Source organism: Taudactylus pleione, unplaced genomic scaffold (genome assembly GCF_031769625.1).
Source record: "Taudactylus pleione unplaced genomic scaffold, aTauple2 ptg000523l, whole genome shotgun sequence".
Lineage (NCBI taxonomy): Eukaryota > Metazoa > Chordata > Amphibia > Anura > Myobatrachidae > Taudactylus > Taudactylus pleione.
The window spans coordinates 380,436-393,595 of record NW_028284925.1 but is presented as its reverse complement, the minus strand read 5'-3'; the positions used below and the strand labels follow the sequence as shown (position 1 = coordinate 393,595).

Sequence of the window (13,160 nt, the reverse complement as noted above, 5' to 3'; positions counted from 1 at the left end):
TTGCATACTATAATGAGAGATCTTGGGAATGGGACCCAAATATACACACAGAATGCATTTATGTTTCATATACACCTTATACACACAGCCTGAAGGTAATTGTATACAATATTTTTAATAATTTGTGCCTTAGACAACGTTTGTGTACATTGAAAAATTCCAAAATCTAAGGTTTCATTATCTCAGTCATGCCAAAATTATTCTGTATTTCGGAATATTTGGATATGGGAGACTCAACCTGTATACCTCTAATTATCCAAAGTATCTTCCTCACCATCAGCAAATAGCTGCACAGACAGGAGGTGTGTAACTACTCGGAGCAGGTATAACCACAGAGTGCAGGGCATGTGTAATTCATAGGGCGGAAATCCATTGATTACGAGGTCCGGATCTCCTGTCTAAAGTGACAGGAGATCGCGAGACGCTATTCAATTGCTGCCGTTTTTTGCGCTGATTGCACCCATAGAGGTCAGGTTTAGCCGCGTAAAGCAGCTAAACCCGACCAAAGTGCTGGGCGCGACCGCGAAAAGTGCTGTTTGGGCGCCCAAACAGGTCACTTTTCGCACATTTCAGCTCTTATCCCCCAGGGGCTGCGAGCTGAAATGTAGCGCTGGCAGCTGATCGCGCCCGACAGGAGCAAGAATTGAATAGCTCCGTCGGGCGCGATAGGGGCTGGAAAGAATTGAATTCCGCCCATACAAGTCATAGAATGGTGTGTGAGTAGGAAGACTCAGGAGGGGTGGAGGGCCCTGCCTGTCACAGCTTACAGTCTCCTGTACTTAAACAACACTCTGACGTTGCATAAATGGGTGATAATGAAACTTTACTGTTAATAGAACCTGTTGCTCTAATACCAGACCACTGTATAGGACGATGACCGGGGGGGGGGGGTCATACGGCTGCTTGTAATGTAACAGATGCTGTTGTTTGTTTCTTATATAAATACACAGATGATTTTCTCATTGGGAATAATGACATCACCAGTTACACATTATAGGGACATTGTTGTCTATGTATTAGAACCATTCCCTGCCCTCTTATAACCATGATATAACTACTATATATCCCACCTGGGCGGCTGTGTGTTCCAGGCAGATACATATATTATGTAGTTCTCCCTCTTCTGTCAGTGTTATTATGAGACATCTTTCTTTTTACACTACTAAGGAGCTATATTTACTAAAGTGCGGATTTATAGAAGTGGAGATGTTGCCCATAGCAACCAATGAGACTCTACCTATTGTCTTCTAGAAGGTGCTAGTAAAATAACTAGAATGTGATTGGTTGCTATGAGCAATATCTCCACTTCTAAAAACCCGCACATTGGTAACTGTACCCCCTAGAGAGCTGCTGAATCTGCCACCTGCTCCTGTCATATCTGTAATAGTAATAAGGCATCCGCCAGCGATGGGGTCATTGAGGCTTTTGAGACCCCTGCAAAGTTTACACCCCACTCACAGATATCCTGTGTTTTGCAGGTCCTGAAACACCTGCGGCACCTCAACTTCACCAATAACATGGGGGAGCAGGTGGACTTCAACGACTTTGGCGACCTGGTGGGGAATTACACCATCATTAACTGGCACCTGTCCAAAGAGGACGGCTCGGATGAGGTGGTCTTTGAAGATATCGGTCACTACAACGTCTACGCCAAGAAAGGGGACCAGCTGCTGATCAACGAGAGCAAGATCCTGTGGAGTGGATTCTCCAGAGAGGTGGGAAACGGCACACGCATGTAACATACATGTCTATAAAGTGCATAGGGGGGACCTACCTTCTCCGCATTAAACCCTATCGGTGTCTTCCATTGGTATATATGTGGGTATGTCCCGATAAATGCGCGGATATAGCGGGAAAGTTGTTGTAGTCATTATTGTTTCATCTGCTGCCAAATCTAAAACGAGCAGTGTCATCGTCACAAACAGTGGCGTAACTAGGGTACTTGGCGCCCAGGGCAAGATGAAAAATGGCTCCTCCCCCAACTGTGTGTGCGCCAAAAAGTGGACGTGACCATTTACCAAAAGGGGTGTGGTCAGTTAAAAATGGGGGCGTGTCAACATGACGCACGGCCGGTTTTCATCACTCTGGGACCATTCCTTTCCATTCCATATGCACCTGAATGCCCCCAGTAGTACTGTCCTTTATGCAATGCCCCCAGTAGTACTGTCCTTTATGCAGTGCCCCCAGTAGTACTGTCCTTTAAGCAATGCCCCCAGTAGTACTGTCCCTTATGCAATGTCCCCAGTAGTACTGTCCCTTATGCAATGCCCCTAGTAGCAGTGCCCCTTATGCAATGTCCTCAGTAGCAGTGCCCCTTATACAATGCCCCCAGTAGTAGTGCCCCTTATGCAATGTCCTCAGTAGCAGTACCCCTTATACAGTGCCCCCAGTAGTAGTGCCCCTTATGCAAAATCCCCAGTAGCAGTGCCCCTTATACAGTGCCCCCAGTAGCAGTGCCCCTTATGCAATGACCTCAGTAGCAGTGCCCCTTATACAGCACCTCCAGTAGTAGTGCCCCTTATACAGTGCCCCCAGTAGCAGTGCCCCTTATACAGCGCCCGAGTAGTAGTGCCCCTTATGCAATGTCCCCACTAGCGGTGCCCCTTATACAGTGCCTCCAGTAGTAGTGCCCCTTATACAGTGCCCCCAGAAGCAGTGCCCCTTATACAGCGCCTCCAATAGTAGTGCCCCTTATACAGTGCCCCCAGTAGCAGTGCCCCTTATACAGCACCCCAGTAGTAGTGTCCCTTATGCAATGTCCCCAGTAGCAGTGCCCCTTATACAGCGCCCCTGTAGTAGTGCCCCTTATGCAATGTCCTCAGTAGCAGTGCCCCTTTTGCAATGTCCCCAGTAGCAGTGCCCCTTATACAGCGCCCCAGTAGTAGTGCCCCTTATGCAATGTCCTCAGTAGCAGTGCCCCTTATACAGCGCCCCAGTAGTAGTGCCCCTTATGCAATGACCTCAGTAGCAGTGCCCCTTATACAGTGCCTCCAGTAGTAGTGCCCCTTATACAGTGCCCCCACTAGTAGTGCCCCTTATGCAATGTGCCCCTTATACAGCGCCCCAGTAGTAGTGCCCCTTATGCAATGACCTCAGTAGCAGTGCCCCTTATACAATGCCCCCAGTAGTAGTGCCCCTTATGCAATGTCCTCAGTAGCAGTGACCCTTATACAGTGCCTCCAGTAGTAGTGCCCCTTATGCAATTTTCCCAGTAGCAGTGCCCCTTATACAATGCCTCCAGTAGTAGTGCCCCTTATACAATGTCCTCAGTAGCAGTGCCCCTTTTGCAATGTCCCCAGTAGCAGTGCCCCTTATACAGCGCCCCAGTAGTAGTGCCCTTTATGCAATGACCTCAGTAGCAGTGCCCCTTATACAGTGCCTCCAATAGTAGTGCCCCTTATACCGAGCCCCAGTAGTAGTGCCCCTTATGCAATGTCCTCAGTAGCAGTGCCCCTTATACAGTGCCCCAGTAGTAGTGCCCCTTATGCAATGACCTCAGTAGCAGTGCCCCTTATACAGCGCCTCCAATAGTAGTGCCCCTTATACAGTGCCCCCAGTAGTAGTGCCCCTTATGCAATGTTCCCAGTAGCAGTGCCCCTTATACAGCACTCCAGTAGTAGTGCCCCTTATGCAATGACCTCAGTAACAGTGCCCCTTATACAGTGCCTCCAGTAGTAGTGCCCCTTATACTGCGCCCCAGTAGTAGTGCCCCTTATGCAATGACCTCAGTAGCAGTGCCCCTTATACAATGCCCCCAGTAGTAGTGTCCCTTATGCAATGTCCTCAGTAGCAGTGACCCTTATACAGTGCCTCCAGTAGTAGTGCCCCTTATGCAATTTTCCCAGTAGCAGTGCCCCTTATACAATGCCTCCAGTAGTAGTGCCCCTTATACAATGTCCTCAGTAGCAGTGCCCCTTTTGCAATGTCCCCAGTAGCAGTGCCCCTTATACAGCGCCCCAGTAGTAGTGCCCTTTATGCAATGTCCTCAGTAGCAGTGCCCCTTATACAGCGCCCCAGTAGTAGTGCCCCTTATGCAATGACCTCAGTAGCAGTGCCCCTTATACAGTGCCTCCAGTAGTAGTGCCCCTTATACAGTGCCCCCACTAGTAGTGCCCCTTATGCAATGTGCCCCTTATACAGCACCCCAGTAGTAGTGCCCCTTATGCAATGACCTCAGTAGCAGTGCCCCTTATACAATGCCCCCAGTAGTAGTGCCCCTTATGCAATGTCCTCAGTAGCAGTGACCCTTATACAGTGCCTCCAGTAGTAGTGCCCCTTATGCAATTTTCCCAGTAGCAGTGCCCCTTATACAATGCCTCCAGTAGTAGTGCCCCTTATACAATGTCCTCAGTAGCAGTGCCCCTTTTGCAATGTCCCCAGTAGCAGTGCCCCTTATACAGCGCCCCAGTAGTAGTGCCCTTTATGCAATGACCTCAGTAGCAGTGCCCCTTATACAGTGCCTCCAATAGTAGTGCCCCTTATACCGAGCCCCAGTAGTAGTGCCCCTTATGCAATGTCCTCAGTAGCAGTGCCCCTTATACAGTGCCCCAGTAGTAGTGCCCCTTATGCAATGACCTCAGTAGCAGTGCCCCTTATACAGCGCCTCCAATAGTAGTGCCCCTTATACAGTGCCCCCAGTAGTAGTGCCCCTTATGCAATGTTCCCAGTAGCAGTGCCCCTTATACAGCACTCCAGTAGTAGTGCCCCTTATGCAATGACCTCAGTAACAGTGCCCCTTATACAGTGCCTCCAGTAGTAGTGCCCCTTATACTGCGCCCCAGTAGTAGTGCCCCTTATGCAATGACCTCAGTAGCAGTGCCCCTTATACAATGCCCCCAGTAGTAGTGTCCCTTATGCAATGTCCTCAGTAGCAGTGACCCTTATACAGTGCCTCCAGTAGTAGTGCCCCTTATGCAATTTTCCCAGTAGCAGTGCCCCTTATACAATGCCTCCAGTAGTAGTGCCCCTTATACAATGTCCTCAGTAGCAGTGCCCCTTTTGCAATGTCCCCAGTAGCAGTGCCCCTTATACAGCGCCCCAGTAGTAGTGCCCTTTATGCAATGACCTCAGTAGCAATGCCCCTTATACAGTGCCTCCAATAGTAGTGCCCCTTATACAGCGCCCCAGTAGTAGTGCCCCTTATGCAATGTCCCCAGTAGCAGTGCCCCTTTTACAGTGCCCAAGTAGTAGTGCCCCTTATGCAATGACCTCAGTAGCAGTGCCCCTTATACAGCGCCTCCAATAGTAGTGCCCCTTATACAGTGCCCCCAGTAGTAGTGCCCCTTATGCAATGTTCCCAGTAGCAGTGCCCTTTATACAGCGCCCCAGTAGTAGTGCCCCTTATGCAATGACCTCAGTAACAGTGCCCCTTATACAGTGCCTCCAGTAGTAGTGCCCCTTATACAGCGCCCCAGTAGTAGTGCCCCTTATGCAATGTCCTCAGTAGCAGTGCCCGTTATACAATGCCCCCAGTAGTAGTGCCCCTTATGCAATGTCCTCAGTAGCAGTGCCCCTTATACAATGCCCACAGTAGTAGTGCCCCTTTTGCAATGTCCCCAGTAGCAGTGCCCCTTATACAGCACCATAGTAGTAGTGCCCCTTATGCAATGTCCCCAGTAGCAGTGCCCCTTATACAGTGCCCCAGTAGCAGTGCCCCTTATACAATGTCCCCAGTAGCAGTGCCCCTTATACAGTGCCCCCAGTAGTAGTGCCCCTTATACAATGTCCCCAGTAGCAGTGCCCCTTATACAGTGCCCCAGTAGCAGTGCCCCTTATACAATGTCCCCAGTAGCAGTGCCCCTTATACAGTGCCCCCAGTAGTGCCCCCTAAACATAAAACATACAGACACACAGAACACAAAATTATACTTATCTGAATACCCGCTCCTGTGCCCACCGCCGCCCGCTCCTCTCGTTCTGCTCAGCACTATGGGAGAGACGTCATACGTGTAAGCCTACGAGCAGGGCCCTCTTACCTCTTTGTGTGCCTGTTGCTGTTGTTACCCAGTCTCATTTTTATTACTGTTTAGTTATCTATTGTATAGTACAATGAAATATGCTGGAATAAATACATGATAATAATAGTAGTAATAATAATATATTGTGTCACAGTGTATATAACATTTTCTATGGCCCTGGAATGGAAGGGACATTGTAGCAGAACATTAAATAAGTTAGTCCAGGATTGCGTAACTTCAGTGCAATACTGAAAGTGTGGATTGGTAATTGTGTATAGAGCGCCCTCTGCTGGACAGTCCGCAGATCACAGCATCGTGACCACTATATGCAAATTTCAATCTAAACAATCATTATATATTGTGCATGAGAGTAGAAGCCTGTCCTGGCCTAATATTCAGCATGTTCTGCAGAATATGACCCGCACTGATAACTGAGGATCTCCTTAAATCCGGCAGGTTCCTTTCTCCAACTGCAGCAGGATCTGCCAGGAGGGCACCAGGAAGGGGATCATTGAGGGAGAACCCACCTGCTGTTTTATGTGTGAGGCCTGCCCAGACGGGGAGTACTCGGACGAGACAGGTAAATACTCTAGCAATATACTACAATATATATATATATATATATATATATATATGTACAATTCAAATTTTATTTAAATATCTCAAGTGAAAAGATAACTACAATAAAATAATGAGAGATTATGGGGTCTACATACTAAGCAGTGTTAGGAGACAGAGTGAAAAGTGATAAGGTACCAGCCAATCAGCTCCTAACTGTCATCTCACAGGCTGTTAGAATAATGGCAGTTGGGAGCTGATTGGCTGGTACCTTATCACTTTTCACTGTGTCAGTAAATAGACCCCTATGTTTTACACCCCCAGTGGTGTAAGTACACTAAGGTTTGATTCACTTCAGTAGTTAGTGATCTACATCCTGGCAGGGTTATATAGCGGCGCATCTCACATTTTTAGATGAACGCGGTTCCGTACAGCCGCGGTAGCCTACTCACTAGGTTATGTTAATGTAAGAACCCGTCCGTGTAGGCCGACATCCATGTGTCTGCATGTTGCAAGCTGTCATGCTTATGGCACGACATCTCACTAGATTAATGAGATTTGCCACGTAAGTCTGGGCATCGCCGTTGCTCGCACATGTGGAAATCTAGTTGCAAAGCCCAAGCCCAAGCAGAATAAGCGTCTCTTCATGTCCGGGGCCTGAGCACGATTGTGCAAATCTGGTTCTCTTGGAATGGGGTAGAACAATCAAACTCACACCGCCAATCAGATCATTATCAATCAGATCATGATCAATCAGATGAAGGTCCTGCTGCCAGGTCACAATAACAGCAATATCCATCTTATGGTCAATACCTTAATCATACTTGCCTACCCTCCCGATTTGGTCGGGAGCCTCCCGAAAATCGGGTGCCGCTCCCGACCTCCCGGGAAGGCAGGCAATCCTCCCGGCTGCCAGCGACCCCTCCTATCCCCCCGTACTTACATGTAAAGCCCCTGCAGTGGAGGAAGGCGATGACGCGATTCACGTGGAATCGCGTCATTTTGGCCCCTCCCCCTGCTTCACACTGCCTGTAATATAGGCAGTGTGTAGTGGGGGCGGGGCCAAAATGACGTGATTGCGTGGCTCCGCCCACCGCCCCGCCCGCAAACTCTCATCCACTGGCCGGCCCCGCCCCCGTTTGTTGGCCACGCCCCCCAGTCATGCCGATCTGGCTGCTCCCTCCCGGAAGGGGCAGCCAGATTGTCGGCAAGTATGACCTTAATCAAACTGTAAAACCAGATGGAACTAATAACACCGTTAAGGCTTAGGGCCTCATTCAGACCCGCTCGCAAGCTCCTATGCGCTCGCAAGCGGGTCGATGGTGGGGCACTGCGCACGCGAAATTGTCTCACTCCGGAGCTCGCTACAAAAGGGGCGGCTGTCGATGTTGATGGTGGCCAGACAAAAGGAGGCGTTCCTGAAGGAACGCCTGCCATTTGTAGGCGGCTCTACTGACATCACCAGTGATGTCAGTAGGGTGCGTCCTGCTCTGTTAGAGCAGGAAGCTGCCTGGGGCTTGCGGTAGACGAGACCCTACCGCAAGGGTCTCGTCGCAAGCCCCGATGGCTAGTCACTCGCTAAAGTTATGGGTGGTCACCCACAGCTTAGCGAGCGGCCAGGAGGCCGCCTTTCAAAAGAAAAGCGGCCGCCCTCAATCAGAAGAAGCGCTCGCATTTTGCAAGCGGCTCTGAATGAGGTCCTTAGTCTCATCTTTGTATTGGTTATGCAGTTGGCATGAATCTTTAATATATGAAAATTGCAATAATAGAGCGTGGAAAAGAAAATCACATAGGAGCGTATTTAATAACGTGTCGCCATGTGCGCTAATGTACTATTACCCATGAGAACTAGTTAGGCCTATGCTTTTCTTTTCTGAACAGTGCTTGGGAAATGGCCATCATCTGGTTGCTATCGGTTACAGCCCATTTTGTTGGTTCTTTATTAATCACCTCCGAAAAACTGGCTGGAAATCATACAGGTTTCCCCTTTTAGCTGACTTTGGGCCTGATTCAGAGCCGCTCGTAATCGGCCGCTCGTTCGCTCCGAGCGATGTTTGCCCAACTGCGCATGCGTACGGATCGTTATACGTATGCGCGAACCAGTCAGTGCGGTCGAAATTCATGTGCTCGCAAAATAGCGAAGGCCTGATAATTTGAGTGACAGGAGGAGGCGTATGTGGGTGGTAACAGGGGAAGGTGCTTGAAAACGGGGAGTGGAGATCCGATCGCAGGCGTGCTTAAAGGTCAAAACGGGCGTTTTATGGGTGTGCATAATTAAAACAGCAGCGTCATTGACCACGTCACTGCGTTATTCTAGAGCCAGAACTGCTCGCAAGATTGTGGTAGCAAAAACCAACCACAAGAATAGCGAGCAGGTCATACCCTGGTCGATGTACTCGATTAATCTAATAAATAGCGGACATGACGTAGGATGCGAGCGGCCAGGGGGCGTAGTTTTCCAAAAAACTACGGCAAGTTTTGTACGCTCGTTCAGACCTACAGGCGTGAACAGACCGCAAAGAGCGAATGGTTCATTAGAATAGCCACCCCTATTTTCTGGACGAGCGAGCGCTAATTGCGTCCGGCTCTGAATCAGGCCCTTTGTTTCTAATCAGACAGACGGAGGACATTACAGGTTTTCAGAATGGAATCTACATATAGTAGGCTCAAATGTAAAAACCTGGAAGTAGCGGGAACGGGTGCGATCTATGGGCCTGATTCAGACCTGCTCACAAGTGCACAACGCTCGCAAGCGGGTCGATGGTCCCCCACTGCGCATGCACCGCCTCCGGCGCGCGCATGCGCAAGACCCGTCCAGCGACCGTTGCTCCGTCGCTACGGGTCTCGATACAAGACGGGGCGGATGTCGATGTTGATTGCCCCGTTTTGTAGGCAGGGAGGGGGGGGTGGCTGCACAAACGCAGACGTTCCCTTAGGAACGCCTGGCGTTTGTGGGCGGCCGTACTGACTTAACTCGTGATGTCAGTCATTGATTACCTGCTTTATTAGAGCAGGGAGTCCACTCGGGCTTGCGAGAGCTGAGACCCTACCATAGGGTCTCCTCGCAAGCCCGATGGTCGCGATAATCGCGACGGGCTCCAGGTCACCCACAGCTTAGCGAGCGGCCTGAAGAAAAAAAAACGCCCATCAGACCTGCGAGCTGCCTCCAGCAGCGAGCGGATCTGAATCAGGCCCTATGTGAGGTAGTGCTAGATATAGTGGAGCACTCGGGGGGGTTCCCTGTACCCAAAAACACCAAGAATGAAACAATTTATTTTCATATGCGATAGAAACATCTTTGTCTCCGTCTCCACACTGGCTGCAGCTTGCAATCATATGTTTTTGTTTTTTTTTCTTTTTTACATGTAACCTAATGTTTTATATCAACAGTATAGCACTACAATTAAAGCCCAAAATATTCAACAGTAAGGACCAGGAGCTTTTTAGTATAAACTTGAGATTTTATTCATTTTTTTTAGTATTTTCTATTAGCTATATTTCTTGAAATGCTCCCCTCCGGGCAGTGGGCCTGATTCAGAGCTGAACGCTCTGACCAGAGCGCTCACTCTGAATCAGGGCCCTCCTACCTTTTTTTGGAGCATCCTCATGGACGCTCACATAGCATCCATGATGATGGTCGCGATGGTATTGACCATCGCGACCATCGGGCTTGCGACGGAGAACCTGCGGTAGGGTCTCGCTGCCGCAAGTCCTGGAGTGATTTTGGCTCTATCAGAGCCAAAATCACTCCCACTGACATCACTAGTGATGTCAGTGGGGCCGGCTTGAGACGGTAGGCCATGGGAACGCCTCCGTCTGGCAGGCACACCCCCGGCACGCCCACCAAAGGGGGCGTGCTGTCAATCAACATCAACAGCACGCCCCCTTTGGTGCGAGACCCGGAGCGATGGCGAGCCCGTCGCTCGCCGAGTTTCGCGCATGCACACGATGGAGCTCCCTCCGTCGTGTGCATGCACAGTGGGAGAACATTGACCCGCTTGCGAGCGTACTGCCGCTCACGAGCGGGTCTGAATGACCCCCAGTGATTGCCTGAAAGTAAGATTTACACCTGCGTAGTGATTGGTTATAAGTAATGTGATGAATAAAACTAGAAATATTAACCATTCTCCTTTCATTACACAACACAGATGCAAGTGCCTGCGAGAAATGTGCAACGGATTACTGGTCCAACGAGAACCACACCTCCTGCACCGCCAAAGAGATCGAGTTCCTCTCCTGGACAGAACCTTTCGGAATCGCCCTAACAATGTTTGCCATCTTGGGAATATGTCTGACGTCCTTCGTGCTCAGTGTTTTCATAAAATTCCGCAACACGCCCATTGTCAAGGCAACCAATCGGGAGCTCTCATATCTCCTCCTCTTCTCCCTGTTGTGTTGCTTCTCTAGTTCCTTGTTTTTCATCGGGGAACCCGAGGACTGGACATGCCGGCTGCGGCAACCGGCTTTTGGTATTAGCTTTGTGCTGTGTATTTCCTGCATTTTGGTGAAGACCAATCGTATTCTTCTCGTGTTTGAAGCCAAGATCCCCACCAGCTTCCAGAGAAAGTGGTGGGGTGTGAACCTGCAGTTTCTCCTTGTGTTCCTTTGCACCTTTGTTCAGATTGTGACCTGTATAATTTGGCTTTACACAGCACCCCCAAAGAGTGCTAAAAATCACGAAGATGAGATCATCTTCGTTATATGTAATGAGGGATCACTGATGGCTCTTGGGTTCCTAATTGGCTACACATGTCTGCTGGCGGCAGTATGCTTCTTCTTTGCTTTCAAGGCGCGGAAACTACCTGAAAACTTCAACGAAGCCAAATTTATCACGTTCAGCATGCTCATATTTTTCATTGTTTGGATATCCTTCATTCCGGCTTACGTGAGCACTTACGGAAAGTACGTGTCAGCTGTTGAGGTCATTGCTATCCTGGCCTCGAGTTTTGGCTTGCTGGCTTGCATCTTCTTCAACAAGGTCTACATCATCTTATTCAAACCATCTAGGAACACCATAGAAGAGGTCCGCTGCAGCACAGTGGCTCACGCATTTAAGGTTGCAGCCAGGGCCACCCTGAGACGTAGCAATGTTTCCCACAAAAGGTCCAATAGTTTGGGAGGGTCAACAGGTTCCACTCCATCATCTTCAATCAGCAGCAAGAGCAACCACGATGAACACTTCTCTGCAGCAGATCGAGCCAGAAGTTGCAAACAGAAGGTGAGCTTTGGCAGTGGCACGGTCACCATGTCTCTGAGCTTTGAGGAACCCTCAAAGAACTCGGTGTCCAACAAAGGCATGAAACCCAAGAACTTGCTGGAGGGAAAGAACAGCGACGACAGTTTGATGAGGCACAGGGCTTTGCTCCGACGCCAAAACAGTGATGGAGGTAGCGAGTCAAGCTTCAGGACGGCCTCCAACATTGATGAGTCGCAGGAGTATGTCAGTCAAGTCATCCCAGATAACCAAAGTATCGAGGTTCCTTCAACTCAGGTGGAGAACTTAAAGAACGACATTGATGGGGTTATCACAGATAACATGATTAACTCTTAATAATGCTGTTACATTTTCATTGTTTGCATCGTCAGTAAAATAAATCTATACTGCAATCTATTGCGTGAGATCTGAGGCTGGTCAGATATGAACAAAGACTTCTTCTGGAAGACGAAGGACAGTTCTTGAAAGCATTGGTGGGTCCTTTGAAGGGACATACACCAACATTATTGGAGACTTCTCTCTCCACCTTGTGTATTCATGTTAAATGAACGTGGGGACATTTAGGATTACGTTCATTGCTGACTGTTTTGGTTAAACCCACACCTGCTGTGCTCCCTTCCACAGAGATTTCCTGTTCAATGTAAGATAATATCCTGAAAACCTGTTTAAGCAATGGATCCAGTATAGGTGAAATATTGCCCTGTAATAAATGTTGAATATAAAGATATATATATATATAATGTGTGTGTTTAGACCTGTGAATTACTGCCACATTATAGCCAGTTCCTGTACTGTGAAAAGCGGAGGAGGAAAAGGAGTTCCGCCATTGGGCGATGCTGTTCTGTCTGAAAATTATAAATAAAATGTACATGTAGAACACAATTTAATAAACACTTTTTTCTAGATAAAGCAATCAGCTTTCCAAAGTACAGTGGGTAGCAGAAGCGTCTAACTACAGATAAAATGGTGGCTATGAATATACTGGGGATGGCCATAAGTTGGGTGTCCATTGATGGTTACCATTGATGGGCCCCTCAGTGATTATCATCAATGGCACATGATTCACCATCTATGGTGAACCATGAATGGTTTGTACCCCCTCGATGGCCGCTGCTGCCAAGAGCACGGCGAGCCGCAGGACAATCAAAAATGGGGGGCTTAGTGGCCATTGGTTCTCTGCCATCAACGGCAAAACTAGTCAACAACGGGCGGCCTCCTCGATGTTTTGAAATCGCTGATGGTCGATGGCCATCCCTAGAATATACTAATCATGCAGGGGTCTCCCAATTTATTGGGATGTATGTCATCCTGCAGAGTGTAAGCTTCAGCATACCATTTATCTGAAATATCATTACCCAGAAGTCTATTCTCCTTAAGAGGGGCTTATTTGCATATTGTCTGCAGCAAGTCCCCAGTTGGAGATGTTTCTA

General features: G+C 48.8%; 1 protein-coding gene across 1 annotated transcript in view; it reads left to right on the top strand.

The window, feature by feature from the left end:
* The window catches only part of CASR (calcium sensing receptor), a 207,959-nt gene extending 195,386 nt beyond the window's left edge, over window positions 1–12,573 (top strand). The window contains exons 5-7 of the mRNA XM_088450746.1: window positions 1,479–1,715; window positions 6,414–6,537; window positions 10,664–12,573. Coding sequence (XP_088306872.1) covers window positions 1,479–1,715; window positions 6,414–6,537; window positions 10,664–12,066 — 1,764 coding nt within the window. The 3' untranslated portion in view covers window positions 12,067–12,573. The remainder of the gene's footprint in view (window positions 1–1,478; window positions 1,716–6,413; window positions 6,538–10,663) is intronic.
* Window positions 12,574–13,160: the final 587 nt, after the last annotated feature.